The sequence below is a fragment of the Microcebus murinus genome, unplaced genomic scaffold (genome assembly GCF_040939455.1).
Source record: "Microcebus murinus isolate Inina unplaced genomic scaffold, M.murinus_Inina_mat1.0 scaf003_hap2_Mmur4.0, whole genome shotgun sequence".
Taxonomy (NCBI): Eukaryota; Metazoa; Chordata; class Mammalia; order Primates; family Cheirogaleidae; genus Microcebus; species Microcebus murinus.
The window spans coordinates 1301134-1328588 of record NW_027438949.1 but is presented as its reverse complement, the minus strand read 5'-3'; the positions used below and the strand labels follow the sequence as shown (position 1 = coordinate 1328588).

The window sequence follows — 27455 nt, the reverse complement described above, 5'->3', positions numbered from 1 at the left end:
GGCGCCAGGCAGGGCACCGCCAGCCCATCCTGGCCTCCCGAGGAGACTGGCCACCCAAGAGGCTGGGGCTTCAGCTGGGACTGTGGTGACTATTGCACTTCAGCGGTTGCTACACTTCTGGAACCCCTCATCTGGGTCTTGAGGGTGGCTAGAAATGAAGAGATGGAAGTTGGGAGGATGCGGGCCAGGAGCAGAGAAACAGGAGCAGGGTTGCAGGCACGCCTGTTAACAGTGAGGGAAGGACGGCCCCAGGAGGCAGAGGCCCCTCGCCTACATGCCAAGCTCCCAACCGGTTGCCACAGACCTGGGCTTTGCCTGGCAAACACTCCTGAACTTCCAGGATAACAAGAACATCTTAGAAGCCTCCAAACGAAAGGAACCAACAACAGCAGGAATGCAGCCGGAAGCTGCAGAAAGGTCTGCAGTCCCAATCCCAGCAGACACCACACACCCGTGGGGGAAGGAAAGTGACACATCCTCAGATCATTATCCAGTACAACTAAAATACATAATAAAAGATGACCACAAAATCTTCACTTGGAGGTTGAGATAAACTATACTATGTAAGCATTACATTGGGAAGGAAACTAAAAGCAAAATCAGATGGTAACTCTAACACAAAGCAAAGAAGAATGTTTAATAAATGTATGGGACACAGTAAAATCCACATTTAGGAGTAAAGTGCAGCCTTTGAGTGCCTTAGTCGTTCAAGAAGGAAAATGACAAAGACAGTTATTTTTCATCTTAAGAAATTGGAAAAAAAGAACGAAAGCTAAACCAAAAGAAAATAGAGAGGTGGTAGGAACAAAGGTAAATGGGAAAGTTAACAAAGCAGAAGATAAAAGAAAGGGACAAAGGATAAGTCAAAATTCTGGGGTCTTTTGCTTTGAAAAGATCAATGAAATGTATAAATCTGTTACGATCCTTGTTAAGGACAAAAAACTACACATGACTAGGAATGAGAGTGAGACATCACTACACATACTGAAGAAATGAAGAGAATTATGTCACTTGAAAGCCTAGAGGAAATTAACTACAAAATGACTCCTAAACAACAAAGGTTTTTATGATGTTTTTAAAAGTATCATCTAGTAAGGTCTCATTTATGCAAAATCATAAGTGAGCTTTTGGGAGTTAGCTGCGTATAAGCATGTGGAGGTTGTGTGTGGTGTCGCATGGGCAGTTATGTGTGTGGCACACGTGTGTAAAGGTGTGTGTGTGTGTATGGGTTGTGGGATGGGGTATATGGTGTGTGAGTGTGGGGATTTGTGTGGTGGGAGGGAGCATGGACTTGCATGTCTGCCTCTGCGTGTGAGTGCTGGTGTGGTATGGTCTGAATGTTTGTGTCTCCTCAGTCGCCAAAGTGGTGCTATGAGGAGCCAGTGCCTTTGGGAGGTAAGCAAGCTTACTGAGCTTATGAGAAATCCCAGGGAGCCAGCTAGCCCTTTCCACCATGTAAGGATGCTTGAGAAGGAGATGTCTATGAGGCACGAGCCCTTACCAGACATGGAACCTGCCAGTGCCTTGATGGTGGACTTCCCAGCCTCCAGGACTGTGAGACATAAATGTCGTTAATAAGCTGCCCAGTCTGCGGTGTTTCTGTTATAGCAGCCTGTGTGGACTAGACAAGATGCAAGTAACAAGTCCCAGGTCCTCATCCCTAGTGAACTGCTTAGTAGAGGCAGATGCTCAAGAGACGTTAAAAGGCAAATGCATGTCCTGAACAGAGTGTGTGAGAGTGTGTGAGAGAGTGTGAGAGAGTGTGTGTGATCATGTGAGAGTGTGAATGTGTCAGAGTGTATGTGAGAGTGTGAGGGAGAGTGAGAGTGTGAGAGTGTGTGTAAGAGTGGGTGAGTGTGATAGTATGTGAGAGTGTGTGAGTGTGAGAGTGTGCGTGAGAGTGTGTGAGAGTGTGTGTGTGAGAGTGTGTGTGTATGAGAGTGTGTGTGAGTGTGTGAGAGAGTGTGTGTGTGTCTGAGTGTGAAAGTGTGTGAGTGTAAGAGTGACAGTGTCTGTGAGAATGAGAGAGTGTGTGAATGTAAGTGTGAGAGTGTCTGTGAGAATGTGTGTGAGAGTGTGTGAGTATGAGAGTGTGAGTGTGTGAGTGTGTGTGAAAGTGTGTGAGTGTAAGAGTGTGAGCGTGTCTGTGAGAGTGTGTGAGTGTGAGAGTGTGAGAGTGTGTGAGTGTGTGTGTGAGAGTGTGAGTGTGAGAGAATGTGTGAGTGAGAGTGTGAGCGTGTGTGTGAGTGTGTGAGTGTTAGAGTGTGTGAGTGTGTGAGTGTGAGCGTGTGTGTGAGAGTGTGTGAGTGTTAGAGTGTGTGAGTGTGTGAGTGTGAGAGTGTGTGTGAGAGTGTGTGAGTGTGAGAGTATGTGAGTGTGAGGGAGTGTATGTGTATGAGAGTGTGTGAGTGTGAATGTAGGGGTACAGCCGTGTAGGGGGTGCTTACAAGCTGACCTTCAGGGAAGCAGGGTCCCCACATTGCTGGTGCAGCTGTATCCTGCGAACAAGGTGAGGGGCTTTTTCACAGTGGGGCTCAGACTCCTTGTTCCCTTCACATTGTCTTCGGCACAAAGATGAGCTGGAAATGCTTATGGCATTTTGTTTTAGTTTTTGTCTCTCTCCATGAATAATTCCGTTTTCAATTGGCTCACGTCATATGTCCCCAGGTACACTGTTGTGATCACAGCCATGTTCCCATTGGCAGACAGCCCTCGAAGCCTGATGTGGCTGATTAGTCAGTGGCACAGTTTGACCGGGGGGTGTGGGTGGGGGGTGGCTGGCCAGGGATGAGCTGGAGCAGTGGAGCTGGCTCATAGGACAAGTCACAGCTCTGGACCTTTTCGTTCAGTCCCATCAAACCCTTGTGGATGTCAAGAGCTCACTTGTTTCTTGCTGAGTGGCATTCCATGGTGTGGATGCCCCACAGCTATTAGGAATACAGCCACTGTGGACACGCATTCCTTTGTCTTGGGTAAATACCTAGGCCTAGGCGTGGACTGGCTGGGCCATCTGGTGGGTGCACGTATGACATTGTGAGACACTGCCCAACTGTTTTTCCAAGTGGCTGCACCATTTTACCTTCCCACAGAATGAAAGAGCATTTCTGTCTTCCACAGTGCCACCGACGCTTGCCATTCTAATAGATGCTAAATTATCAGGAATTTTGAGAACTAATTCTTAAATACCATCATTATTAAATTATAAAAACTGGCCAATGAAATATTAAAAATAAAGGAGTGCTCAAAGTTCATCACATCATCATGGTGGTGGCTTAGGGCTGGCACACCAGGGCTTGACTCACTACTATTTTTATTGATTGCCTAAACTTAAAGAAATGGGGAAAATGTTACTAACACAGATCACATTTAAGAATGTGTGTCTGTGGCCATGTGTTGTTAATAGCAAAAAAAAAAAAAAAAAGAAAAAAAGACATTTCTAGTATTTGAAAACTATTATCCAATTCAGCAAAAAGGTTGTTCATCTTTGTTGTTTTACTTTTGTCTTACTCATTAAGATAAAGGTATCCCTGACATTGATGCAAGAAGCACACTGGCCCATGCGCTGCGACCATGCACGGGGTCCAGGCACAAGTCAACAAAGGCATTTGTGAGAACAGCTGGCCGTGTGGGACTTACAATGAAAAACACATTGTACATTTTATTGTACATATATTGTGAATTTCATTATTTGTAAAATGTGTGTGTGAGATACTGGGCTATAAGGACAATGGACACCTTCCAGCTTCTGTTTACTGCTTGTTTGCTAACCGCAAGGCATTATGAGTACATTATGGGATGCAGAGGAAAAAGACAAAGAACGCAGAAACCCGAGTCTCTCAGCTAGGACCCGGAACAGGTTAGAGCCTATCAGGGGCAGGATGAAGTAAGAATCACTGTGGGGGCGGATGCATGACCAGTGTGTAAACAATGAGTTATAAAAAGGAGACTAACACACAAAGGAGAAGAGGCCACTGCGCTGGCACTCTGGGGGCTCGGACCCTAGCTCGAGCTAGACAATAAAATTCCTTTTGATAATTACAGCCTCGGTGACTCTGTCTCTCTGTCCTGTGGCCTTGTGAATCTCGAATATAGCATGTGCTCACATCCTTTATATGAGTACAATTTATAACAAACGTGTGTGTGTATCCACGGGGGCCAGGCACACCTATATACGTGTACACACTCACATGTGCTTTCCGGACAGCCACTAGCTAGGCATTTATGAGCACATGGCTCCTTTGAGGCAGCAGAGGCAGGTCACAGCCTGTCTGTGCAGCAAGGTAGGCAGATGCTTGGCATGGCCAGTCCCAGTACAGGCCCGGGAGAGTACCTGGGGCCAGGCCGCTATGAGGCCAGGGCAGTCCAGAGTGATGTGGGAGAAGCACTGCAGCCCGAGAGAGGCGAGAGGGCACAAAACCAGAGCCCCCGTCTGTGTGATCCTGGAGGTGAGCCCCTTCTGGCAACCTATTTGGTGTCACCTACCCAGAGAGTCAGTGGTAAGGCCAGGATTTTAAGGGCACCACCTGCGGGTTCAGGCCTAGCCAGCCTTGGGCACCAGGGGTTCAGGGGGACTCTGTGCCCCTACTCCTTCTGCTCCTGCCCGGGCAGGATCTTGCACTCAGGCTCAGCCCTGCTGGGCTAGTAGCCCTAGCCTTGTGACACATTCCCAGGTGGTGCTCGCCTCAGGAAGCTTGGCTGTGACAAGACCACTGGTTACCAATTGCATTCCCAAACTGATCCCTGTGGGGCTCTCCTGACCACACATCCTGGTCCACCCCTGCCAGGCCGAGGCCCTCCCTGCTGCACAGCCCTGTACCCACTACTTCTCCCTCCCCAGCCTGCTGCCCTCCCCTCTGCCATTCTCTGCACAGCAGCCCGGAGGCATCATAGGGACAGAAATCAGTTTTGCATCTCTCCTGGTCATAACCCTCTGTGCTCCCCCTTGCCCTCAGGGTCAGTACTGCTCTGGGCCATGAGGACGGCCTTATGTGGCTGCTGCTCATGCTCTGGCATCATCATCCTGCCACCTCGCACATTGCAGTGGCTCTAGTCATTTTGACCTACTTAGGGTTCCCCAAACAGGCCTGGCTGTCTCAAGGCTGGAGGCTTTGCTCATGCGAGTCACTCTCAGGTGTGGCCACCCAACCTATCCTACCCCTTCTTACCTGCTCCTGCATTTGGTTACACAAGTCTTTCCTTGCCCATGAGGCCTCCCCACGAGACTGGGAGTGCCTCAGGGTGGGGCCCCAACGCAGGTTAGCCAGTAACCCAAAGCCAGCCACAAGGGACAGGGGGCCCAGGACAGACTCTTTTCCAGACATCATTCTCACCACCTCTCCTCTGTGCCTGCCTCAGTGCACCCCACCCCACACACTGAAGCACACCCTCCTGCCACTCAGCATGCATGTATGCATGTGTGTACATACATTTCACCCTACTACCACTTCACAGAGCAGGGACAGAGGTTCCAGGTCCCCCAGCGGCAAGTACTGGAGCTGGACTTTGCACCCAGGCAAAGGCTTAAGGCCTTATGCATGGATTTCTTAGGTCTCTGGGGTGGCAGTGCAGGTAGGGCAATGCTCAGGGGACTGTAGGAGACCAGCCAGGGAGACGGCCTGTGGCTCAGAGGTCACAGCCCCAACCCACCAGCCCCTCGGACTAGCCTAGGAGCCTTGATGCCCCCCCACCCGTGGAGGTCACTGCAGGGACAGGACACAGTGGGGTGGCCCTGGGGGGTCTCTGCTCCAGTCTCTGCAGGCCAGGTGTCGGGGGAGCCTGGCCCCAAGTGTCTGGCCAATAAGTCAGCTGTGAGTAGTTGGCAATGTTTATTGAGAAACACGGTGAAGGGCAGCAGTGCGGCCCTGGGGTGGGGCTCTGGGCTGCATGGCTGGTCGGGCCAGGCCCAGGAGGCCTGGCAGGTGTATGGACCTGGGGTTATCCACCAAGAATAGCTGGGGGAGGGGCAGCAAGGCTCTGCTCAGAGCCCGACTGAGCGTTTGAGGCTGGTGCTGCCCGTGGGCAGGGAGCATCTGTGCTGCTGGTGCTCAGGCCTCCAGGTGTGGGGCATCAGGTGGCAAGTACATGGGCTCAACATGGGCCCAGCTGCGGGCCTGCTCATCTGCCCAGGCGAGCAGCTCAGCCGCGCGGTGCAAGAAGATCAGGAGCAGGGTATGCACATCGCCCTCAGCCGAATGGGCTGCGCTTGGCTCGGCCTGGAAGTAGCGGTGGAAGAGACTGCCCAGGCTGTAGCCCTTGCGGCCCTGGGCCCGGGTGCCATGTCCATGGGCACCGTCCAGGCCCCGCAGCGCAGGCAACGTGTCCAGACAGATGGTGTCCTGGGGCAGGCGGGCACCCAGGCGCAGCAGCTCGGTACACAGCAGGGGAAAGTCATAATCGAAACCGTTGTGGGCCACAAGGCAGATGGGGCCGGCCTGGCGGCTCAGGAAGGCCTGCAGCATCCGCGCTACGGTGTGGTCAAAGCCAGGTTTCTGGCAATGCAGCAGGCCTTCCCTGCTCAGGCCAGTGATCTCGCTGGCCTTGGCGGTGAAGGCACGCTCCGGGCACATGCACAGAGTGAGCTTGTCCAGGATCCGGGGCAGCACAGGGGCACCAGATTCGTCGTGCTCCGGATTCTCCAGGCAGGAGCGGTGGACGGCAAAGAGGGATATCTCAGCGATCTCAGGCTCCGTGCTGGGGAGCCCTGTGGCTTCCAGGTCCAAGAAGACAAACGTCTCGGCCCGGGGTGCCTCAGACATGGCGATTTGGCACAAGGATGGCAAGGCCTCAAGCTGCCAGAGCAAGAGGCACAAGGTCTGAGGGCTAAAGGGATGGGGACACCTGGGCCCTCTCTCTGGCCAAAGCTCCAACCCCTCTGGGCCTCATTTCCTTTTCTTTTTATTTTCTGTACAGACAAGGTCTTGCTATGTTGCCCATGCTGGTATTATACTCCTGTCCTCAAGCCATCCTCCCACGGCACTGCGCCTGGCCTGGGTCTCACTTCCTGCCACCCTCACCCCACTTTGGGCTCTAGGAATGGTTTCTAAGGCCCATATCCAGGGAAACTTTGAAGGGACCTCCAGGGCTGGGATCCAGCAACCAGGATCTGTAACTTCTGTCCAGGATGGGACTTTCTAAGGAATCATCACTCCCCTCCATTCTGTCCCTTGGGTCCCTCCCTAGCCAGCCCCACTCCTGCCACCTAAGAGCAAAAGGCAGGCCTCAGAGAGAGACCCTTGCCCTCTGCCTCCAGGTACAGTCACAGTCCCCATCAGAGCTGTGGGGAGGAAGATGCAGCCCAGTGATAGCGCCTTGGCAAGGCCCATCCCCTTCACCCAAACACCACAGCTGGGGCCTCAGGTATAGCACCCTTGGGTCTCCACCCTTGGAATTAGCTCCTGTGCAGTGACCCCAACTTCTCCTGGGCTCAGTATCTCCTGGCCTTCTCCCTGCCACACAGGTGCCAGCCCCAAACTGGCCTCTGCCTGCCCCCAGGTTCCTAGCGGCTGTCCTCACCAACCTTAGCATGCTGGCTTACCTGGGCGAGCACTGGCTGGCTTCCTCGGCTGCTGTTGGGCACCTGTCTCCAAACAGGCTGCTCCAGGCAGCCTTTAACCAGCAGCTGCGGCCCGCCCCCAGCTGCCTGTTGGGCAATGAGGAACCTGGGGCTGCAGGACTTGTGCAGCCGGCTTGCTTGCCGCCCCCTCACTCGCTCACAGCCACTGGGACACGCGCCTCATGTTTACAGAAGGGACAGCAGGCTCTGGGGCCACATGGGCTCCCTGGAGTTCCTCACAGGCACAAGGAAGCCCAGGCAGTGCAGAAGGCCATGCCCTTCACTCAGCCCACCTCCAAGTCTGGCAGGGGCCAGCCTGTGGCTGCCAGGCCTGGCAGGCCCAAGGTCAATGCCTACCCCCATGCTGGGATGTTCCACACAAAGGGCAGGTCTCAGTTTCCCCCATCACTGGAGAACAGGCTGCCCCTTGGGAGGCTGAAGCAAGCTCAGGAGTGTGCTCAGCCTACAAAGGGGAAGGGGTACTCAGGATGGGGGCCTTAGTGTCACCCCTGTGAGCAGCGGTGACTTCAGGGCAGCCCACACACTGCCCGGCTGCAGCTTACCCACCTTGTGGGCTCATTTTTCTACCAGGAAGGAGATGGTATCTGCTTCAAGGCTGTAATGACCCCTAATGTCTAACAAGCGCCTAGTAGAGGCTGCCAGGGAAGACGGCCAGGCAGCTGAGATGAGCACCGCAAACGTTGGGTGGGAGCCCCAGGAATATAGGAGCACCCACTCCAGGTGCAGGGCACTGGCAGTATGGGAGGGGGGCTAGGTACAACCTGGCCCAGGAAGTGGCAGTGTCCTGAGCACCTCATTCCATAGCAACATGCACCAGCGCTTGGGGCACAGGGAGGCAACCAATGTGAGTCCCTTGGCCTATAAAGCAGTTGGCATACGTGGACAGTAGTGACCACATGCCTGCCTCTCCAACCACCTCCCATAGCAGCAGTCTGGAGACAGGGCAGGAGAGGCCTGGTGCCCGGCTCCCCATGCTCTCCTTGCCTTGAGTGCCTGCAGGAGAACCTGGGGACGCAGAGGTGACAGTGCAGGGAACAGGCAGGGTGTGCAGCAGCAGGTGCAAGAGAGAACCTTTTGCTCCTGGACCCACAGCAGCCAAGGGAGGCAGAGGCTCCACTGGTTGTGCCTGTCTGTTCCTGTGCTCCCAAGGAGGGAGGTGGCTGTGATGGGCACACTGCTCAGGGAGGTTCTGGGTCACCCTGCGAAGCCCAGAGAGCAGCTTCCTGGACAACCAGTCAGGCCACTGTCAGGAATTCCCCAGTCTGTGCTGAGCACCATGCAGAGGAAGGCAGGGGAAGGAGGGAGCAGGTGCCCTGTCTGCCAGATCCAGGAGCACAGGCCTTGTCCAGGAACCCAAGGCCAGCCAGGGGAGGGGACAGCTGGCAACAACAAGAGAGAATGGAAGCAACAGGGAGAGACAGCCCAGACCTGCCAGGGCAGCTGGAGGGCTGCAGCAAGCTGGCCTGGACCTGGGACACTGGGCAGTCCTGGCCAGAGGGGAAGAAAGTGATGCGGAGCCGCGGACACAAAAAGGCTAGAGGCGACTTCTTAGAGCCTGAGGTTTCCTTTGTGCCCAGTTCGAACCCCTCTGCCCAGCCCCACGACCTTCCCTCCCTCCCAGGGCACCTTGGGCCCTGCCCAGAGAATAGCTCGGCCGCTCAGCTTCTCCACTTGGCTCTGCCCAGCCAGCCGCCCTGGGCTCAGGGACGGCTTCCTGCTCCCGCGCTAGCCTACGCCCTTGTGCAGGCTGTCGTTGAAGACCTTATATTTCTGAGTTAGTTCATCTATTTTGGTGGCTGCAGAGGAAAGAAAAAAACATAAACAGCAAAGTGAATCTAGTGCTTCCCGGCCACGAAGAGGCAGAGGTGGGCAATCCATGGGAGGGTCACCTCCTGCCCCCTCAGCCCACCCAGCCACATGTCCTCCCTGGTGGACCCTCGTCAGGCCCCAGGCACCACCGGCAACAGGGAAATGGCTAAGCTGGGAGCTGCTAAGGGGGTCGCTCCTGGGAGCTAGGCTGGTAGCTCAGGGGCCCTGGGATGCGGCCTCAGCCAGCTGCCCACGGCCCAGCAAGGAGCCAGGGAATGTTCTGATGTTGGTGGTGTATTCAATTTTAACCAGATGAACAGTATGTGTACACAGTGACAAATCCAATGGCATGGAACAGCCCTAAGGCCCTAGCTGAACACCACCAGTCTCCACCACCCACCCAACCCTGAGGCCACTGCTGTGACCCATGCCACCTGGCTCTCAGGGCGAGGAGAGGGCACCAGGGCTGCCATGACACCGGCCTCTAGAGGCAACAACCTGAGACAATGACTTCTGGGTGTGACTTGAGGGGCTTCTGCTCGCTTCCATGCCCCCACAGAGAGTCAGCTCTGCTTTTGTGTTTTCCACTAAGTACACAGGACTCCCGGTCCTGCTCAGCCTCTCCCCTTCCACAGGTCAGGTCATTAACACTGACATTAGGTGCTGTGACAGCCCGAATTTGTCATCCTCTGCCAATCCCGAGGGTGACTCTGAAGCTAGGAATCATGGGTGTGCCTCAGAGCGGTGGGCCTCAGGGTGCTGAGTGGGTAGGCTCCTCCTTGCAGAGCAGGGGCTATGCTCAACCCAGCATGAACCGCACCCCCAGGACCTTCTCCACTTGCCATCAACGCATTCAATGGTGTCCCAGTTTAGGGGCTTCCTCTCGAGACCTCCATTTCTCTAGTCTTTCCCTAGGTGCTAGACTGCCTTTGCTTTGGGTGGCATCTGCCTTCATCAAACCCTCTGGCCTCCCCAGGGGCAGTTGTCAGTTGGCACCTCTCGGCCCTGGCCTAGGCCTTGAGTGTTGCCCTCACGCTTGGCCTAACTCAGGGGAAGTGCCCCCAGGGTTGCTCCTCTGAGGCAACAGGGTCTCTTTTTCCAAGCTTTGGTTCCAGCACTGTGACCCTGGTCCTCCAGATCACAGAAGGCTGGATCCTGGGACACATCTTGTGGGTTCCATCTGTCCTGCTTTGGGAATCTGAAGCCTCACTCAGCTGACTCAGTCTGCTTTGCCTGTCACTTTCTGGGCAACCCCTGCCTCCATCTCCCTTCATCTCTCTCTGGTGTGTTCGGTCGCCACCGAGTTTGGGCCTCCATGTTGCTTACCCGTGTCCATTGTTCTGTCTCTTTTCTCTGTACTCTTACAGTTGCCACCTCGTTTTGTTTTCTAGTCTTTCCTCACTGCTGGGTTTTCACTGCTTTGCAGGCACATGTGGATGTTACAATTAGTATGTTCACTCACATTTCCTGCTTACCCAGGTCTTTCTTCTCTCTTGCATGGTGCTGGTTCTCTTCTGCTAGCCCTAGACAGCCGCTGGGGTTGGGAGAGGGGGCCTGGATAGCTGGCGTGGCCCCTGCTCTGCTGTGGTGGGGCCACCTGCTTCCTGCGGCATCTCTCCTTAGCAGGAGTTTGGAGGAGCCTAGTTTGCTTATTCATTTCAATAATTTTCTGCGCTTCCGCCCTCTTCTTCCAGTCTACTCACCACTGCCCCTCCCAGGGCTCCCCAGCTGCTCCCTGGGGCTGTCCTCTTGCTGCAGCTGTCCCCAGCCATTATGCTGTTCACTTTCTGCCTTCCAGAACCTGTTAACATCTCTCCTGTGGTGGTGCCCTCAACTGCCCTCCCCTCTTCCCAGCACTGAGAGGGTTGCTTCGCTTCTAAACACATCGATATTTTCATGGCAGTGAGCCCTCAGGGGCCCTGGGAGGCAAACGAGATTGCAGGTGCACCCGATCAGGATGATGACACCCAGTGTGTGGGGAATGACAATGGGACAAGCTGCCAGCCCACACCGCCAAGGCCCTCCCTCCCTGCTCACATGAGGCCACATATCCAGGCACGGGCCTAGCAGGCACACTGGGTCCCTCCCTTCAATATTTGGGGACATGCCACCAATACAGCCTGGCCACTGGCACGCAGATAGGTGGGAGGGGAAATAGCACAGCAACACGGATCTTCCATGGTAGCAGGGCTTGAGGAGGTCATCGAGACCAAGGCCCTCAATGTGTCAATTAAGAAAGGGACAAGTAAATGACAGTTCCAAGTGGCCTTTGGTGTGCATTTGATGCTGGCTCCCTTCTTTGGGCATGTCTCAAGCCTAGGAATTTATCGCAAACCAAATCAGGAAGGTGCCTTGACGGGAGCCGAGTCCAGAGCCACGAAAGAGGTCAGCGCCCTGCTGGCCCTGCTCTCCTCACATCTCTCCAGACCCCGAGGTGGCCGGGGCTTGAGGGTGAGCACAGGCTTCCCTGCCAACAAAGTGCTGCCGATTCGCACAGCCTGACGCACACAATGCCTATCTGAAAAGCAAAACCTGTCACCAGTCTCATGGTGCCACAGTCACGGGTAAGGTGGCACACTATTAGGATACTAATGATCATTACTATAATAATGACGGCATGGATTACACACAGTTTATTAACAGCAATTCTACACACTGGGGTGAGAGTCCTAGTGACAGTGGTTACTAGAATAAATGCTATAATAAATTTTAAAGTGGAGGATTCTGGTGCAGTTCAGTCAGCAAGAAATGACTACTGAGTGCCCATGTGGCACTCATGTGGCAGGCATGCGCCAAGGCCAAAAGCAGTGAGAAGGGAAGCTGCCCGAGGAGAGGGTAGGCTGGAGAGTTCATCCAAAGACAGTCACCAAAGGAGGGATCAGGGGCTGTATGACCCAAAGCCACTACTTGAGGGCACATCAGTGGAAAATATTTCTAGGTAAATGCCTTGGTTGCTGCTGCAAACAAAAGACTGACCATAAGCCAGAGAGGAAAGGCTGGGGAAGGAGCTGTCCACAAGGGCTCTGAGAAGCTCTGACATAGTCTTGGGACCCAGGAAGGCCATGTGCATGCCTAGGGCTGTGAAAATGCCCAGGGAAGACCTGGAAGACCCTGAGCTCCTTTCTGGCTGCCCTTGAGGCTGTGAATAAGCACAAAGTAAAGAAGAAAGAGCTGTCAACTGCTCAGTTGAATGTTGATGAAAAATATGATTTTCCACATCCAAAAAGCTCCAAATGGGATAAACTCAAAGCCATTCACACAGAGACATTATAATCAAAATATCAAAAGCCAGAGACCAACAGAATTTTAAAAACAAGTGAAGAGATTTATCGTGTACAATGGTCCTCAATAAGATGGCGAGCTAATTTCATGTCAGAAGTTACGAAGGCCAGAAATAGTGGGATAACATATTCAAAGTACAAAAGAAAAGAACTGTCCACCAGGAATTCTATATCCAGCAAGATTACCTTCAAAGACGAAGGAGAAATTAAGATATTCCCAGATAAACAAAAACTGAGGAAGTTCGTCACTAGTAGACCTTCCCTTTAAGAAATACTAAAGGTATGCTGCAAACGTTGTGGATGTAAAGAAAAAAAAAAAAGAAATTCTAAATGTAGTCTTCTAGGCTGAAATGAAGGGACACTAGACAGTAACTCAAATCCATGAAGAAATAAAGAACTCCAATAAAGGTAACAACACAGGTAAATATAAAAAGTAAGTATTTTTAAAAAGTAAGTATTTTTATTTGTGACTCTTTTCTTCCCCTATGTGCTACAATTACATAAAGCAATAATTATAAATCTATGTTGACAGGCATACAATACATAAAGTTGTGATTTGTATAAAATAACAGCACAAAGGAGAGGAGAAGGAAGAAAGCTGTGTTAGAGCAACGTTTCTGTGTACTGTTGAAATGAACTCGGTACTCGACTGTTTAAGATGTCAATTGTAATTCTAAGGTCAATCACTAAGAAAATAACTTTAAAAAAATAGAGTTAAAGAAACAATAAAGCAATGAAAATGGTATGCTAGAAAATATCTATTTAATACTAAAGAAATAAGAGGACTAGAGGATTATCGGTATTTACGTTAAGTATAAATGGATGAAACAACGCGGTGAAAAGGTCGAGACTGGTAGAACAGATAAAACAGTCTGTGGTGAAAAGGTCGAGATTGGAAGAACAGATAAAACAGTCTGGCAATACCTCAAAAAGTTAAATATAGAGTCACTATGTGACCCAGAAATCCTATTCCTGGGTATGTAGCCCAACGAACTGAAAACCCCAGCTCACACACACACTTGTGCACATATTCATAGCAGCATTATTTGTAACTGCCAGAAGGTAGGAACAACCACATGTGTACTGACGGGTAAATGGATAAACAGAAGGTAGTGTATCCAAACAAGGGACTATCATTGAGTCCCAGAAAGGAGTGGAGTACATGGATAAACCTTACAAAATATCATGCTCAGTGAAAGAAGCCAGACACAAAAGGCCACATGTCATGTGATCCCATTTATAGCAATGTCCAGACAGGCAAATCTGCAGAGACAGATGGCAGATTGGTGGTTGCCAGGAGCTGGGCTAGGGGAGTGGGGACTGATTGCTAATGGTATGGGATTTCTTTTGGGGGTGATGAAAATGTCCTAGACTTAGGTAGTGGTGATGGTTACAGAATGCTATAAATATCTTAAAAGCTGCTGAATTGTACACTTTTCAAACGGTAAACGTTATGTGAATATAAGTGAATATAAGCTGTTATTGTTAAAAATCGGCCGGGCGCGGTGGCTCACGCCTGTAATCCTAGCACTCTGGGAGGCCGAGGCGGGCGGATTGCTCATGGTCAGGAGTTCGAAACCAGCCTGAGCAAGAGTGAGACCCCATCTCTAAAAAAAAAAAAAAAAAAAAAAAAAAAAAAAAAAAAATGAAGAAGAGTAAAATAGGAAAATTGGCTTTATCCTCTTTCTTTGGATTTATTTTCTAACCTCCTGAAATGTGGTATTAGTGCAGAGATTTTAAAAAAAAAAAAGAATAGAGAGCCTGGAAACCCACACGTGTGTGGGCACATGGTAACTAACAGAGGTGGCAGTATTACAGACCAACCGGGAGAGTAAATTCCATTCAATGGTGCTGAGACAAATGTGGACCCACACCTCACACTACACCAAGATTCAACTCTTGGAAGATTACTGACCTAACTGAAGAAGGTTATACTATGCAGTTTTTGGAAGACAATATAAGAAAGTATCTTCAGGACGCTGGAGTAGAAAAGTATTCATCAGTGAGACACAGGAGGCCTGCCCATAAAGAAATGATGGCTACATCTCACTACATTCAAATGGAAAGCTACTGTACGGGAAAGGACCACAGGACCACAGGAAAGGTGTGAAGAGCTAAGCCACACAGTGGAAACAGATACATGCGATACACTGAACGTGCAAAAAGTCGTGTCCAGAACACAAAAAGGGCTGCAAATCGATGAGAAAGAGACAACCAACCCAACAGAAAGATGAACAAGACTTGAAACAGGCACTTCACATAAGAGAAAACATCAACGGTCAATAAAGGTATGAAAAGTTACAACCTTGTTGGTAACCAATGAAATGCAAAATAAAGATGCAATGAAATACAGTACACACCTACCAACATGAGTACACACCTACAGCCAGTGAGTGTGGTGGGGGTGTGAAGCAAAGGGATGGCTCATGCACTACTGGTGGGGGACGGGCAACATGGCAGGACCAAGTCACACTGAAGACACTGGAACAACCCACACATGCACCAACAGTAGAACGGATGAGCACTGCGCAGTGTAGGCCTCCAAGGTAACACTACGTAGCATGAGTTGGCAAACTACAGTCCATCACCTGCTTTTATAAGTGAGGTTTTCCAGAAACACAGCCAGACTCTCTCATCTATGCATCCTCTATGGCTGCTTTCCTGTGACAATAGCAAAGTTGAGTAGTTGCCACAGAGACCATGGAGCCTGTAATGCCTAAAATATTTACTATAGGACCCTTTACAGGAAAAGTTTCCTGACTCGTGCTAAATGGCAATGAAAATGAACAAATTACAGATCCACACAATATAGGTGAATCTCACAAAGAAATAACTGTCACCAAGTCAGGAAAGCAGTTATCTGGAGGCAGGAGAGGATTACGATCAAAAGAGGCACATGGGAAATGCTAGCCATGTCCCACTTTTCAACCTGGGCTATGGTGACACAAGTATTCACTTTGAAATCATCTGAAGTAGAACGAAGGAGGTTTGATGTAGCACAGAGAAAATACCAAACCAGTTTGTATTTCTGGCCCTGTAAGTTGAGACTCCTCCGGAGATGCTGTTTTTCTTTTTCTTTTTTTGTCATCTATATACTGGATATTCTTTATTTTTATAGACAAAGGGCTTTTAAAACAATATTAAAAATATGCTCAAGAAACCAACAGAAAAAATTTTTCTTAAAGTGTATTTCCACAATTAAAAAAATTATTCAGAAGGAAAATTTAATTGAAATTGAATTCAGATACAATTGTGCACCTACACAGCAGCAAAACTGTGAAAAGAATCAAATGCAAGGCTGCTGAGGACACAGTAAAAGGGAAATCATTTGAGCCTAATGACCTGGCACCACTAACCCCTCAGGAACTCTGTCTTAAGGACATAATAGAAGATGAATGTCTAAACATATTCACTGTGCATTTTTCTTTAAGATTGAAAATCAAGGAGAAATGTAACCCAAGTAATGCACACTCATCGGAGAATGTCTGAAGACTAGAGCCGAGGCCGGTTCCAACACTTCAGAACCAGCATCCGTGTTCTGACTCGTTTCCTTCAAGGATTTCTTCTACATTTGTTTTCCTTAGAAAGGGGAGATTATACTGTATATTTCATTTCTTCACTTGCATTTTTCGTTTAACATTTTATACTATGCATTTCCTCACATTCTCATAACCAACTCTAAACAACGGATGCGATCCCCACCATGTAGACACAGCATTAGTTACCCGAGCATTACCTGACCTTAGAACTCGAGACCATTTCCATTTTCTCACTATTATAAATCCTGCCATAGCAGTATGTGTAATAGTAAAAACTGAAACTGACCTGCAGATTGAGTAATAGAAAATGTTAAGCAAATGTTAGCAGGTACTTGATTAGAAAAATATTTGCAAATTAAAAATGTGACTTAGGAAAAATGGGAAAATACTTCAAATGAAGTCAAAGGAAAAGAACATAATATAAAACATAATACCCATCTTATGAGTACATTTAACTTTAAAAAAATGGTAACAGGAAAAAGAATGGAGAGAAATAGACCAAAATACTATTAACACCAACCACCTGTGGGTCGCCAGGGTCATTTTTATTTTTAGCTCTGCAGGCCTGTGGGTTACCTGAATTTTCTGCAATAAATATATTTTATAATCCGTTGAAAGTGTTTTTTTCAAGGAAAGGAAAACATGCTCCCCAAGTGCTGGTGTGCGCAAAAAAGAAGCCAAGAGGGCGACCACATACCTAGACTCATCACAGAGTTGTCACTGCCCCAGCAGATCTGCTCGCCCTGCTGCTTCCTCACTGTCTCCACTGCTTTCACAGAGGTGTCAGCAACCTTCACAACTGCTTTTAATAGCTGGGGAGGGAGGGAGCATCTGGGCATTAAATGCTGCTGGTTTGACCTAGAGATAGCATCTCCTACTTCCCACCCAAGTTCACACTGAGCATGTAGCATTCGCCCCCAAAGACAGAGTTCTCAGATCTAAGTCCCCTTCCTCCTGGCCTGGTGGGGATGCCATACTATGATGCTGCTCTGGTAACCTTCAGTGCCTAGTGACATGCCAGTCAGCACTACATGTCCTCCCAGACCGAGTAAGGCAAATGGCCCAAGAAAAAAGGGCAGGAGAGGCCTGTGCCCTAATTATCCATGTTGGAAGGTCTTACAAGACAGGGTAGTCAGAGGTTGTGAAGTCTTGGAGCCTCTCCATTAAAAAACCAAAATAAATGGTATGAAACACTTGAGCCAAAACCAGAGTTCTGCATACAGCAAGTGTGATAATCATAACCAATCTTAGCTTTTTAGGTTGGCCTCTGGGGTTCTGAAAGGTGGAACAACGCAACAAGTAAACACCTACTTAGCATGGCAGTGGGAGACCACTTTCTCCTGTCTTGCCAGAGCTGGTCATGGGCACAGACAGGCAAGCATTTGTCTGCCTGTCTGGCACAGTTCTTGGTCATGTACAAGAATGAATAGATCTTCATTTGTTTGGGTATAATGTGAAAACAGAATGAGACCAATATAAAGACGGAAGCTGGAGGCTGGGATAAGGTCACATACCACGGCAAGTAGGACCTAACACAGGCAGTGTGCAAACCTCTTCAGAGCCCAGAGTCTTGACTTAGTTAATACCTGAAGTGCGGTGGGTTTGGGGGCAATACCCACATCACCCCTCCACCACACAAGTGCCCTCCTTCTATGACACCAAGAGAAGCATTTGGCCCAACCCACTGAAGGTCCCAGGCCTGGAGCCCAGAGCCTTGCCACATGCTGGCTTGCAGGGAACCCAGGGCAAGCCCCTCTCAGCCCCTCAGCCCAGCCCTCAGGTCCCTCATCAGGCCCAGGGAGGGTGTGAGCTGTCAGTATGAGTGAACAAGGCAGGGCAGGGGAGAGGGGAGGACAATTCTTACTTGGCTGCAGGAAGTCAGAGACTGGTACACGGCCTGGACGATGGGGCCGCACAGGTGGAGGTTGGGGCCTGGGCGCTGGCAGCACTCACCCAGCTCATTGTCGTAGACTTGGAGGAAAGCCAAGATGAGCTGGTGGAAGTCAGAGATGACCAGGCGCAGCTTCTGGTCCAGGGTGCTGGTGTCGGCTCCACCCACAGTGGCCCCTTGCTTGTGCTGCGCAAAGCACTGCAAAGCCAGAGGCAGAGAGTCCTTCGAAACTGCCCCTGCCTGGCCGGCCACACCATGCAGGGATGACAGCAGACAGACAGGCTGAATGGAGCAATTCAGCTTAGAGCAAGACCTTCCTGCTGGCTTCAGGCCTCAATCCTGCCACTTACACTAGCATGGGCCTCAGTCTTTTTCATAAGCATAGAAAGAGGTTGCGCCAAAAGCTGCCGAGAGGGCCACATGTGACAAGGCACAGGCAAGCAGGGACCTCAGGCAAGTTTCCAAGCTTGCACACAGAACTTTGATCCCCAGGCCCAGCCTTGGCACCCCCACCTTTGTGTGGAGTGAGAACCTGCAGCATTCTAGAACCTGTTGGGCACTGTGTATGAGTCACCTCCCTTAAGCCTCACATGCTAGGGGAGGTGACATCAATTGCCCTAGGACACAAAATGGGCCCCCCAAGCCTCACTGCTCCTAGCAGCAGGCACCCCTCACCTCCACTCTGAGCGCCTGCAGCTTGGCAGTGCTCTCCTGTAGCTGCCTGGCCAGCTCCGTCACCTTCTCCTCCTCAGACTTGGCAGAGGGGCTGTCCCTACAGGAAGAGAAAGGGGGACATTTCCAGCTCCACACCACCATGAGTGTCTGTGGTAACAGAACCAGGTGGGGCTGGAGCTAGGACAGGAACATACCGCTGCCAGTCGTCACTCTGCTTGTCGAGGAGGGACTGCATGTCCAGGTGCTGTGGGTCACACTTGGGGTTCAGGAGCGCCTGCAGGTGGGGGCTAGAGAAGAGCTCCTCCAGCAATGCCTCATTCTTCTCCGTGGTGTCCTTGAAGTGCTCTTTCAGCCTGCAAAGGCAGCCCCCAGGGCCCCGCCATCACAGGCTGCAGCACTGACCCAGCAGGCCCCTGGTCCCACATGGAAGATCCAAGAGGCAGAAAAAGACCAGGCCGAGGCCAGGAAAAGGAGCCCCACTACTTCAGGTGCTCATCCACCTCCAACGTGTCTGGCCCATCTTCTCCCAGACCCACACCACTCCTTCCAACTCACACCTGGGACCTTGGGCAGCAGCCTGGCATCCTTAGTACACAGCCACCCCTTGCCCATAAACTCCTTAGCCTAGACTGGCCAGCCAGATCCCCAAGAGGGATGTCCTGCCTCATATGGCATCCTTAGATCCTGGGCCAGCAGGTAGCTGCTGCCAGCAAGCTGCTGCCCCCAGATGAGGAGTGAGACTCCAGCTACAGACACACCCCCAGTCCCATGAGCTCCAGATCTAGGACCAAGACAAGACTGTCCAGGGCACCTATCTGGGCCATCCGAATGTTTACCTTGAGCAATTGGAGTATCCAATGGTCAGGCTCTGGACTGCATCTAGCAACTGGTCCATGAAGTGCAGCTGCTTCTGGGCACAGGCACAGCCCTGGGCACGGAAGGCCACATATATTCACTGGCAAGACCTCAACTAGGCCAAGGCAGCTGCTCCAGGCACCCCTGCCCTACATGCCACCTCTGCCCCTGCCTGGCCACATCTTGGACTAGCTCAGGGACTTTGGCCTCAAAGGCTTCCGCCATCAAGTGCTCCCTGCCTGGCCCCTGCCTCAGGCTGCCATGACGCCTAGGACCACACTTTGGAACATGCCAGGTGCTGCAGAAACATATAGGAGTGTGTGCTTATCACAGAGCTAACAGCACAGCTTACTGAGTGGGTATGTGACATGCAGCAGGGCCTACTAAGACAGAACACAGCCCACAGGGACCTGATGGTGGCCCATTCATCAGGGTGACCTCCAGGACAAGGCCAGGAATGGCTGAAGCCGCTGTGATGGGGCAAGGTGCATGGCAAACAACTTCCACCTCAGTACCCACGTTAGGTAGTACCCTTTTTCAAACTATTTTCAGGCCAGGCACGGTGGCTCATGCCTGTCATCCCAGCACTCTGAGAGGCCAAGTCAGGAGGATCACTAGAGCTCAGGAGTTCAAGACCAGCCTGAGCAGGAGCGAGACCCCGTCTCTACCAAAATTAGAAAAATTAGCCAGGCGTGGTGGCGCATGCCTGTAGTCCCAGCTACTCGGGAGGCTGAGGTGGAAGGATTGCTTAAGCCCAGGAGTTTGAGATTGCTGTGAGCTACGCTGACGCCACGGCACTCTAGCCTGGGCAACAGAGCAAGACTCTGTCTCCAAAAAAAAAAGGCATTTTCACATATTTTCATTCCGTTTTATTTTTATTTTAAAAAATATAAAATAATAAGTATTTGTTTTGAAAAATTCAGCAAAGTTTTAAACAGTTAATGCAATTTACTACTTCATTTATTTTCAGCATCCTGCTATGAAACAAATAGAGCTACCATGTGACCCAACAATTCCAGACATGGTTACATTCCCAAGACGTGTTCAGTCAGAAAGTCATACAAGAATGTTCATAGCAGCATTATTCATAATAATCAAAAGTGAAAATAATTATTTCAAAATTCAGAAATGTTAAGGGCAGGCAGAGTTCTTCTGACTAGCAGTGGGTGGAGGGCCTCCATCACCTCCCTACTGCCGAGAGTGGCTGTGACAATTACTGTCAAAGTGCTGGGCAAGAATATAGTCATCAACCAAGGACAGGACACATTCTATGTCCTTTTGGTCATCATCAGCCAGAGATCTGCCTACACCTCCATAGTCGCCCTCTCCCCTGTGCCCAAGGGACAGCTAGGGTCTGCCCAAGAGAATCCTAGCAGCTATTGCCCCAGGGACACCTCGAGAAACAGCGGCACGCAGCTGGCTCAGGGGCCCGAGGAATCTCAAAAGCACCAGTGTCAGAAACTGCTCTGATCCCCATGCCAGCATCACCCAGGTCCCCAGCCCAGGGCAGAAAGTGTGCATGTCCTCTGTGGAGACAGTCGAGCTCCCTCTCTTACCTTCAGGAGCTCCTGGTCGTCTGGCGTGCACAGCATCAGCTCGTGGCCTAGTTTCACCATCTCTGTCGGAGCACAACGACCCTGTCACTGTAAGCACCCACCCAAACAGAAGACGACACCAAATATCCAGGAGGCTCGCGACACGCAGGGTGCCAAGGCTCCTGTAGTAAGGGTGTTCCCACAGGCCTAGCACAGGAGGCCAAGACCAGGGTGAACCAGAGGTAGCTGGAAGACATATCCTGGTGCCAGAGCTGCCTGTTGCCATATGACCTGTACTCTCTGGGCATCAGTTTCCTCACCTGACACTAAGGGATTGTGCTCACACTCTTCCATACTCGGGGCTCTCGAACTCTGGCTTTAGTAGAAGACAGTCGACTGCCTGAAGAGCAGACGACGGCTAGGGAGCCTCTGAAACACACTGCGTGCCGCCCTCTGAGACCTCGTGAGGCCAAAGCAAAAGGAACCACCACTCACATGTGTTGATGTCCTAAAGGTCTTTCATGTCACCATGGTAGGAGACACCATGTCTCTTACCAGCAACCCTAGGACATGGGCCTTGGTTCCATTTTACACATAGGGAACTTGAGTTCCTGCATGGCACAGAGGACATCCAAACACATCTTCCAAGGAACCGCCTGGTATACAGAGAAAGGCCAGGACTTCGAGCCAGGAAGCCTGGGGTGGTGCCAGCCCCATCCCCCCACCTACCTTGTGGCAACACCCTCAATCCCCTCACAGGCAAGACCCTTCTCCAACCCCTATGTGCCTCAACAACAGAACAGGTGCAACCCTGCACGGTGCCTGCTTTGGAAGGTCACGAGATGCAAGCAGAGAATCCGTGTGAAGGCACTCAGCAACCCTGCAGGTACTTCACAAATGCCAACTGTACTCCCCAAGGAAGTCCACCCCCCACAGTCCTTAACCCCAAATCATCATGACCTCCCTGACGCCTCTCCCGCGCGGTGAATCTAGCCAACCCTCCCCTCACGCTAAATCCAGGATCTGACCAGTGCTCCCCCTCTGCTGCCCCCCAACTCTCGCCTGGATCAGCCACTACAAGAGCTGCACTGGTGTCTCTGCCTCTACCTGGGCCTCTGGGGCTCCTATTCTTGCCACAGTGGGCCCAGGGTCCTGTTAGGCCCAACATCCGGCACCAGCCTTCCTCAGAGTAAGAGCCAGTATCCTTCCATGGCTCACATGACCCAGCCTGACCTCTCCCCTTGCTCTCCAGTCTACTCCAGCCACATGGACCTCCTCTCTGGTCCACAAAGGTGCCAGGCACAAGCGCATCTCAGGCCCTTTGCACACGCTGCTCCCTCACCCTGAACACTATTCCTCCTGCCACCTGCCCGGCTCACTTCCTCCCTTCCTGCTACCTTACCTCAGTAGTACCACCCTTCCCCAAAGCCACCCAGGTACCACTCTGGCCTTGCCTGGCTGTTCACAACGCTTCTCACTATCCGATGCTCTGAGGATCTTCCTGCCCTGTCCGTCCATCGCCTGTCTCTCCCGGCTAGCACGTAAGCTCTGGGAAGGCAGCACAATTTGCTGCTACACCCCCAGCACCTAAAATAGTGCCCTGTATACAGTAGGTGCTCCTTTAATATTTGTCATATGAATTATAGAACTATCCTAGCCCCCTACTTGTCCTGGTTCTCTCACACTCTTTGATAAACCCAACATTCAGCACACTCTGAAGAGGTAGGCAAGGCTGGGGGTTTCAACCCCACTTTATAAAAGAGGAAATTGAGGCCAGGAATGGTGAAGTCAAGGCTGTGGCTAGACTAGGGGCCAGCCTGAGGGCCAAGGTCAGGGTTAGTATGTGTGTCTGTGTGTGTCAGAGAATTCACATGCCATCTTATGGCCTCTGGATGATCCCATTAGTAGGCAAGTACCAGACACAACAGCTCTAGGGACAAGGACAGTACATCTGTGTGGCCCAAGCCAGGCTACAGGCTGCTGCAAGATAAAACATTCAGTTTTTCCGGCCAAGTTCAGCTGCGGGGACGACTATCCAGATAATTAATTTGGCAATGCCAGCCAGGGGCATAGATCAGGGCTCTGCGGTCCAGTTTACCCACCCAGGAACAGTCAGAACAAACACAGGACCATGAAAAATTTGACCTTTGAAATTCCATTGACTTTTGGAGACATCATTGTGAAGATGAAAAGTTAGTTATCTAATAGTCATTACCAGGTTAAGGACAGTTTTTACCAAGAAATGATGGAAAAGAAGAGTTATAAAACAAGCCCCAGCACAGAGCAATAGGCATGCTCCCAAGATCGCCATGTGCAGACAGCGTGTGCATGTGCTGGGGAGACAGAACCACCAATGCTGCTGGCAACAGTCGCCACCTCTGCCTACCAGTGCTGCAGAGGACTGACATGCTCTTGGTCCCTGTGAGAGGAGCTCTTATTGTCACCATATCTAGAATCAGGAAGTCTTGATTTTAGAAGGCTCTAGCAACATTCACAGAGTGTGCACCATTCAAAAGAAAACTCCAGTCTGGTGTAAAATTCACTACAACTCAGGAAGGAGGCTATAAGCAAGCTCAGAATTGCCCAGAATTTACCACCAAACTCCGCACTCCCATAACAAGACTTACCTTGGATCTTCACCTCTGCTGGGGCTCCCTTTAGTAAGCTGAACTTGTCCTGCGAGGTGGGACAAACCCTGCAAGGAAACAGCAAAGCCAGTGAGGCCTGAGAGGGCTGGAGAATCCCCCTCACCACCCTTGCTCTCAGGAGTGAACTGCTTGTGTATATGTACTAAATGACACCATAGAATGGTTAATTTTATGTCTTGTTAATTTCATCCCCACAAATTCTTAAGAAAAACACTTCAAAAAGTTTACCTCAGAAACGTGCACTTGAATACTGAAATGAAAATTCTTCTCACAGTTAAAAAAAAGAGAGATGACCACACAAGGGGAAAAGAGAGAACTCCTCAACACTCTGAGCTCTTTCTTGAAATGGTGGTGCTGGATGGCTTTGGGGTGTGGACCAGGCCCTCTGGCACTAACCCCAGGCCAGCACCTGCTCCTCCAGAGTGGGGCACTTTCTTCCCTTCCAGCCCAAGTGTACCCAGTTGCCAGCTCCTGGAGGACATGGCCTCCCCTGGGTAGCTCACAGCCACCTTGGAATCCCTGTCCCAGTGGGGCTCAGGCACCTCCTTCTCCTGAGCTCTCATCTCCCAGATCACAGGCTTGCCAAGGCCAGGAGCTGGCTTTCCATGCTGTATTCATGGGGCTTAATACTGTGGCCAGTTAGTGTCTAATGAATGAACAACCATCACCTTTGGCACAGAATAATCTGCCATTAGTGAATGTCAACACTTAGCTTTTCCCAGAGACGGGTCAGCCCATAAGCAAGCCCCATTTCTGTAAATAAAATTTTACTGGCATTCAGCCCTGCCCATTCCTCCACATGCTGTCTGTGGCTATTTCTGTGCCACAATGGCAGAGACTGACAATGTTGACTGTGTGGGCCTTTGCAGAAAAGGCTCACTGAGCCCTCCTTTAAGCCATTGGGGGCTCCTGCTGTGACAGACTCTATAGTCACAGTTAGTTACTCACCCTTGGCATGGTGCAGCCCTGCCTTGACAGCAGCACACCAACACATGTGACAGGGGCCACTCATAAGTATTTTGTCTTAAGAGTGATCCCGGGGGCAGAACAGGTTCCAGATGCAGACTGCATGGAAGTTAGGAAGTCTTGTAATACCCAGACACATTTTGTAAGCCATACACAACTCAAGCCTCCCACTGGCTCTCCTCCTTCAGGGCAACACAGTCCAACTGCTGTACATCCAGCTCCGAGCTCCATGCCTGGTGCAACACTGAGGTCCTGGGGATATCACCTCAGCTGCTGAGGCCTCAGGCTCTTGCTAGGAAGCCCTAGGAGCTTGCCACCATGGCAGCCCCCCCCTCACCATGCAGAGAAAGAGGCTCTTTCCACAAGGCTGTTAGAGCCTGAGCTCCACCCTGCCATGGCTCTGGTTGTCACTCCTGCACTGCAAGACCTGGGACAGTTCATGGCTCCAGCCTGACCCTTAGCTTCCTAGTCTGAGACTGAGAGGACTGGTGTAGAGCATCTCCAAACTGGTAGTTAAAGCAAGAAAAACCCTCCAAAATCCAGCTCAGCACAGCATCAAGGAGGTGGATGGCCTAGCCTGGCACTGCTGGGATCCACTTCACCCCCAATTTGAGCATGGCTCAGTAGTCAGCACTTCCCACCTAACCAGCTTGCTCTCAGGGAGGCCTCTGGGAGGATAGCTATCACAGAAAGCACAAACCCCATCTTCCCCAGGTAGGCTGGGAAGCATGGGTGTACCCCCCAGATGGGAAAAGGAACAAAGCAAGGTGTTACCGTATACACATCCACTCCAGAATCTCCAAGCGGTACTTTGAGGGGCTACACAGCAGTTCCTGAATCGTCTTTGGTTCTGTGATATACAGACCCTCTAGGAAGGGACAGTTTAGGTCCTAAGCAAGGAAAGGGCAAGGCAGAAGCTTTAGGAAGCACGACCACTGACGGGTGCCAACGTGCTTCTGTAAGCTTTCATGATGCCTGCCTTCACACACGCCCTGCAGCCCAGCACCCCTCGAGCTCTCCTTCCATCCTGTCAAGAGTTCACTTCCCCTCATTTGACCCACACCTTCTGCGGCTTGCAGCCCCCATGCCTTCAAGTGTGTCCCTTCTGGACGCTTGTGGCAGAAAGCCCTAGAAGCAACACCTAAGACATCAGATCTAGGTTCCCGGGCAGAGGGAAAGGGGAGGGAGAGAAGGAGAGACCACTGAACCTGTGGTGGAGGAGCGGTATGGCGGCGGGGATGGGGGCGGGGCAGGCAAAGTGGAGAGGGATGAGGAAGAGGAGGGGAGAGAGATGGAGGGGAGGGAGAGGAGGCGGGGAGGGAAGGGGGGAAGCGCGGCAGAGGGAGCGGCCAGTGGGCCAAGGGGACCTGGGACAGCTCCCTGAACTTAGGGGCCCAGCTTCCTCACTGCTGCGTTGAGGAGTTTTGGAGGCCACCCCTGGCATCTGAAGCCGAGCCCCCATCTCGCTGATTTGAGAGAGTGGCACTGGGTTCTGCCCATCTGTCTACCCCAGACCCCGCAAGCTCCTCGAGGCCAGGGCCTCCCTTGGTCCTCCGTCTCTGCACTCGCTCCAAGCGCCCAGCCCGGGTCTTGCAGAGTTCCATCCTTGGTGCTGGCCCCAACTACCAGGCACGGGCCATGGAAACAGCAAGCGCGAAGGCCCGGGGCTTCCCAAAGAGCAAAGATGCATGCTCCACAGGCAGCCCTTCGCTGCAGGGTAACAAGGCGCAGAGGCCGCGCGGCGCCACCGACTTCCGCGGCAAGCCCGCCCGGACCTCAGGCAGGGCCCTGCCCGGCCTCCTGCCCGAGGTGGCTTCCTGGGTCCGCGGCACCTTCAGCTTCCCGAACACCTCCACAGCCGCCTGGAAAACGCTGTGGTCGCCCTTGTCCTCATAGTAGTCGCCGCCGCCGCCGCCGACGGAACCCTGCTCCGCCATGTTTCGCGCCCGTAGCTGCGCCCCGCCCACGCCCTGGCCCCACGGGCCGGCCCGCCTGCCAATCACGCGCCGGCACTCTTCCCGTCCACCCGCCTGAGCTGGGGACGCGGCCACCCCTCAGGCGAGCGCAGCTGCGGCCCGCCGCGACTTCCTATTGGGCCGCGGTTCGGCGGGAGTCGGCGCCACCCTGGGGCTGGGCCACGGGGAACGGGGCGGGACCGGGACGCAGGGCGAGCTGGGGCTGCGGCTGGCTCTCTGTTGCCGGCCTTGCCGGCGTCGCCCTGCTGGCAGCCGGGAGGAGGACAAGTCAAGGCGATGCTTGTCCAGGAGGGGACGCTCCGGCCTCGCTCGGGTTCTCCTGGGCCACAGCTGCGGGGACCTTGGTTCCCAGCAGGAAGAAGGGGAGCCTTGGATGCAGAATGGAACTGGGACTTCAGCTTCCCTCTCCCAGCGCAGGGCTCTGTCTCCTGTTTACCATGCTCACGCCATAGTTAAAGGGAAGATTCTTGAATTCAAATCCCATGCCTACACATAGCTGTGTGACTTTGCGTCAGTTACCTATCCTGTCTGTGCCTCCTTGCCCTCACCTACTGGGATAATGAAAACACCCACTTCACTGGGTTGCTAATGAGCATGGCATGAGATAATAATTCTATGAGCTGGGCACGGTGGCTCACGCCTTTAATCCCAGCACTTTGAGAGCCAGAGGCGGGATGATCACTTGAGGCCAGAAGTTCAAGACCAGC

General features: G+C 51.9%; 2 protein-coding genes across 4 annotated transcripts; both read right to left on the bottom strand.

Annotated features, from left to right (window-relative positions):
• Positions 1 to 5812: 5812 nt before the first annotated feature.
• On the bottom strand, positions 5813 to 8973 carry TREX2 (three prime repair exonuclease 2). Its single transcript, XM_075999726.1, has one exon. It carries the CDS (start codon positions 6753 to 6755, stop codon positions 6045 to 6047), a length of 711 nt encoding a protein of 236 aa, XP_075855841.1. The 5' UTR covers positions 6756 to 8973; the 3' UTR covers positions 5813 to 6044.
• Positions 8974 to 9118: 145 nt separating this feature from the next.
• HAUS7 (HAUS augmin like complex subunit 7) lies at positions 9119 to 26766 on the bottom strand. 3 transcript variants are annotated; one of them, XM_012757264.3, is made up of 11 exons: positions 26548 to 26766; positions 25547 to 25662; positions 24755 to 24871; positions 23786 to 23853; positions 21180 to 21241; positions 19605 to 19696; positions 18963 to 19121; positions 18769 to 18865; positions 18067 to 18291; positions 16900 to 17014; positions 9119 to 9369 (listed from the first exon to the last, which is right to left on the bottom strand). In XM_012757264.3, the coding sequence occupies exons 1-11, from the start codon at positions 26707 to 26709 to the stop codon at positions 9299 to 9301; spliced, it is 1284 nt and encodes a 427-aa protein (XP_012612718.1). In that variant the 5' UTR covers positions 26710 to 26766; the 3' UTR covers positions 9119 to 9298. The 3 variants fall into 3 exon arrangements, with proteins under 3 accessions (XP_012612718.1, XP_012612720.1, XP_075855840.1); XM_012757266.3 differs by having other exon boundaries at positions 26605 to 26766; XM_075999725.1 differs by lacking the exon at positions 24755 to 24871 and having other exon boundaries at positions 26605 to 26765.
• Between the last annotated feature and the right edge of the window lie 689 nt (positions 26767 to 27455).

Excerpts from the sequence above, each read along its gene's own strand:
- TREX2 (XM_075999726.1), bottom strand. The coding sequence starts at position 6,755 with ATGTCTGAGGCACCCCGGGCCGAGACGTTTGTCTTCTTGGACCTGGAA.
- HAUS7 (XM_012757264.3), bottom strand. The coding sequence starts at position 26,709 with ATGGCGGAGCAGGGTTCCGTCGGCGGCGGCGGCGGCGACTACTATGAG. Across the intron at positions 18,866-18,962 it reads CAGAGTGACGACTGGCAGCG|GGACAGCCCCTCTGCCAAGT; the intron begins GTATGTTCCTGT and ends CTCTTCCTGTAG. Across the intron at positions 17,015-18,066 it reads CTCTGACTTCCTGCAGCCAA|CTATTAAAAGCAGTTGTGAA; the intron begins GTAAGAATTGTC and ends CTCCCTCCCCAG.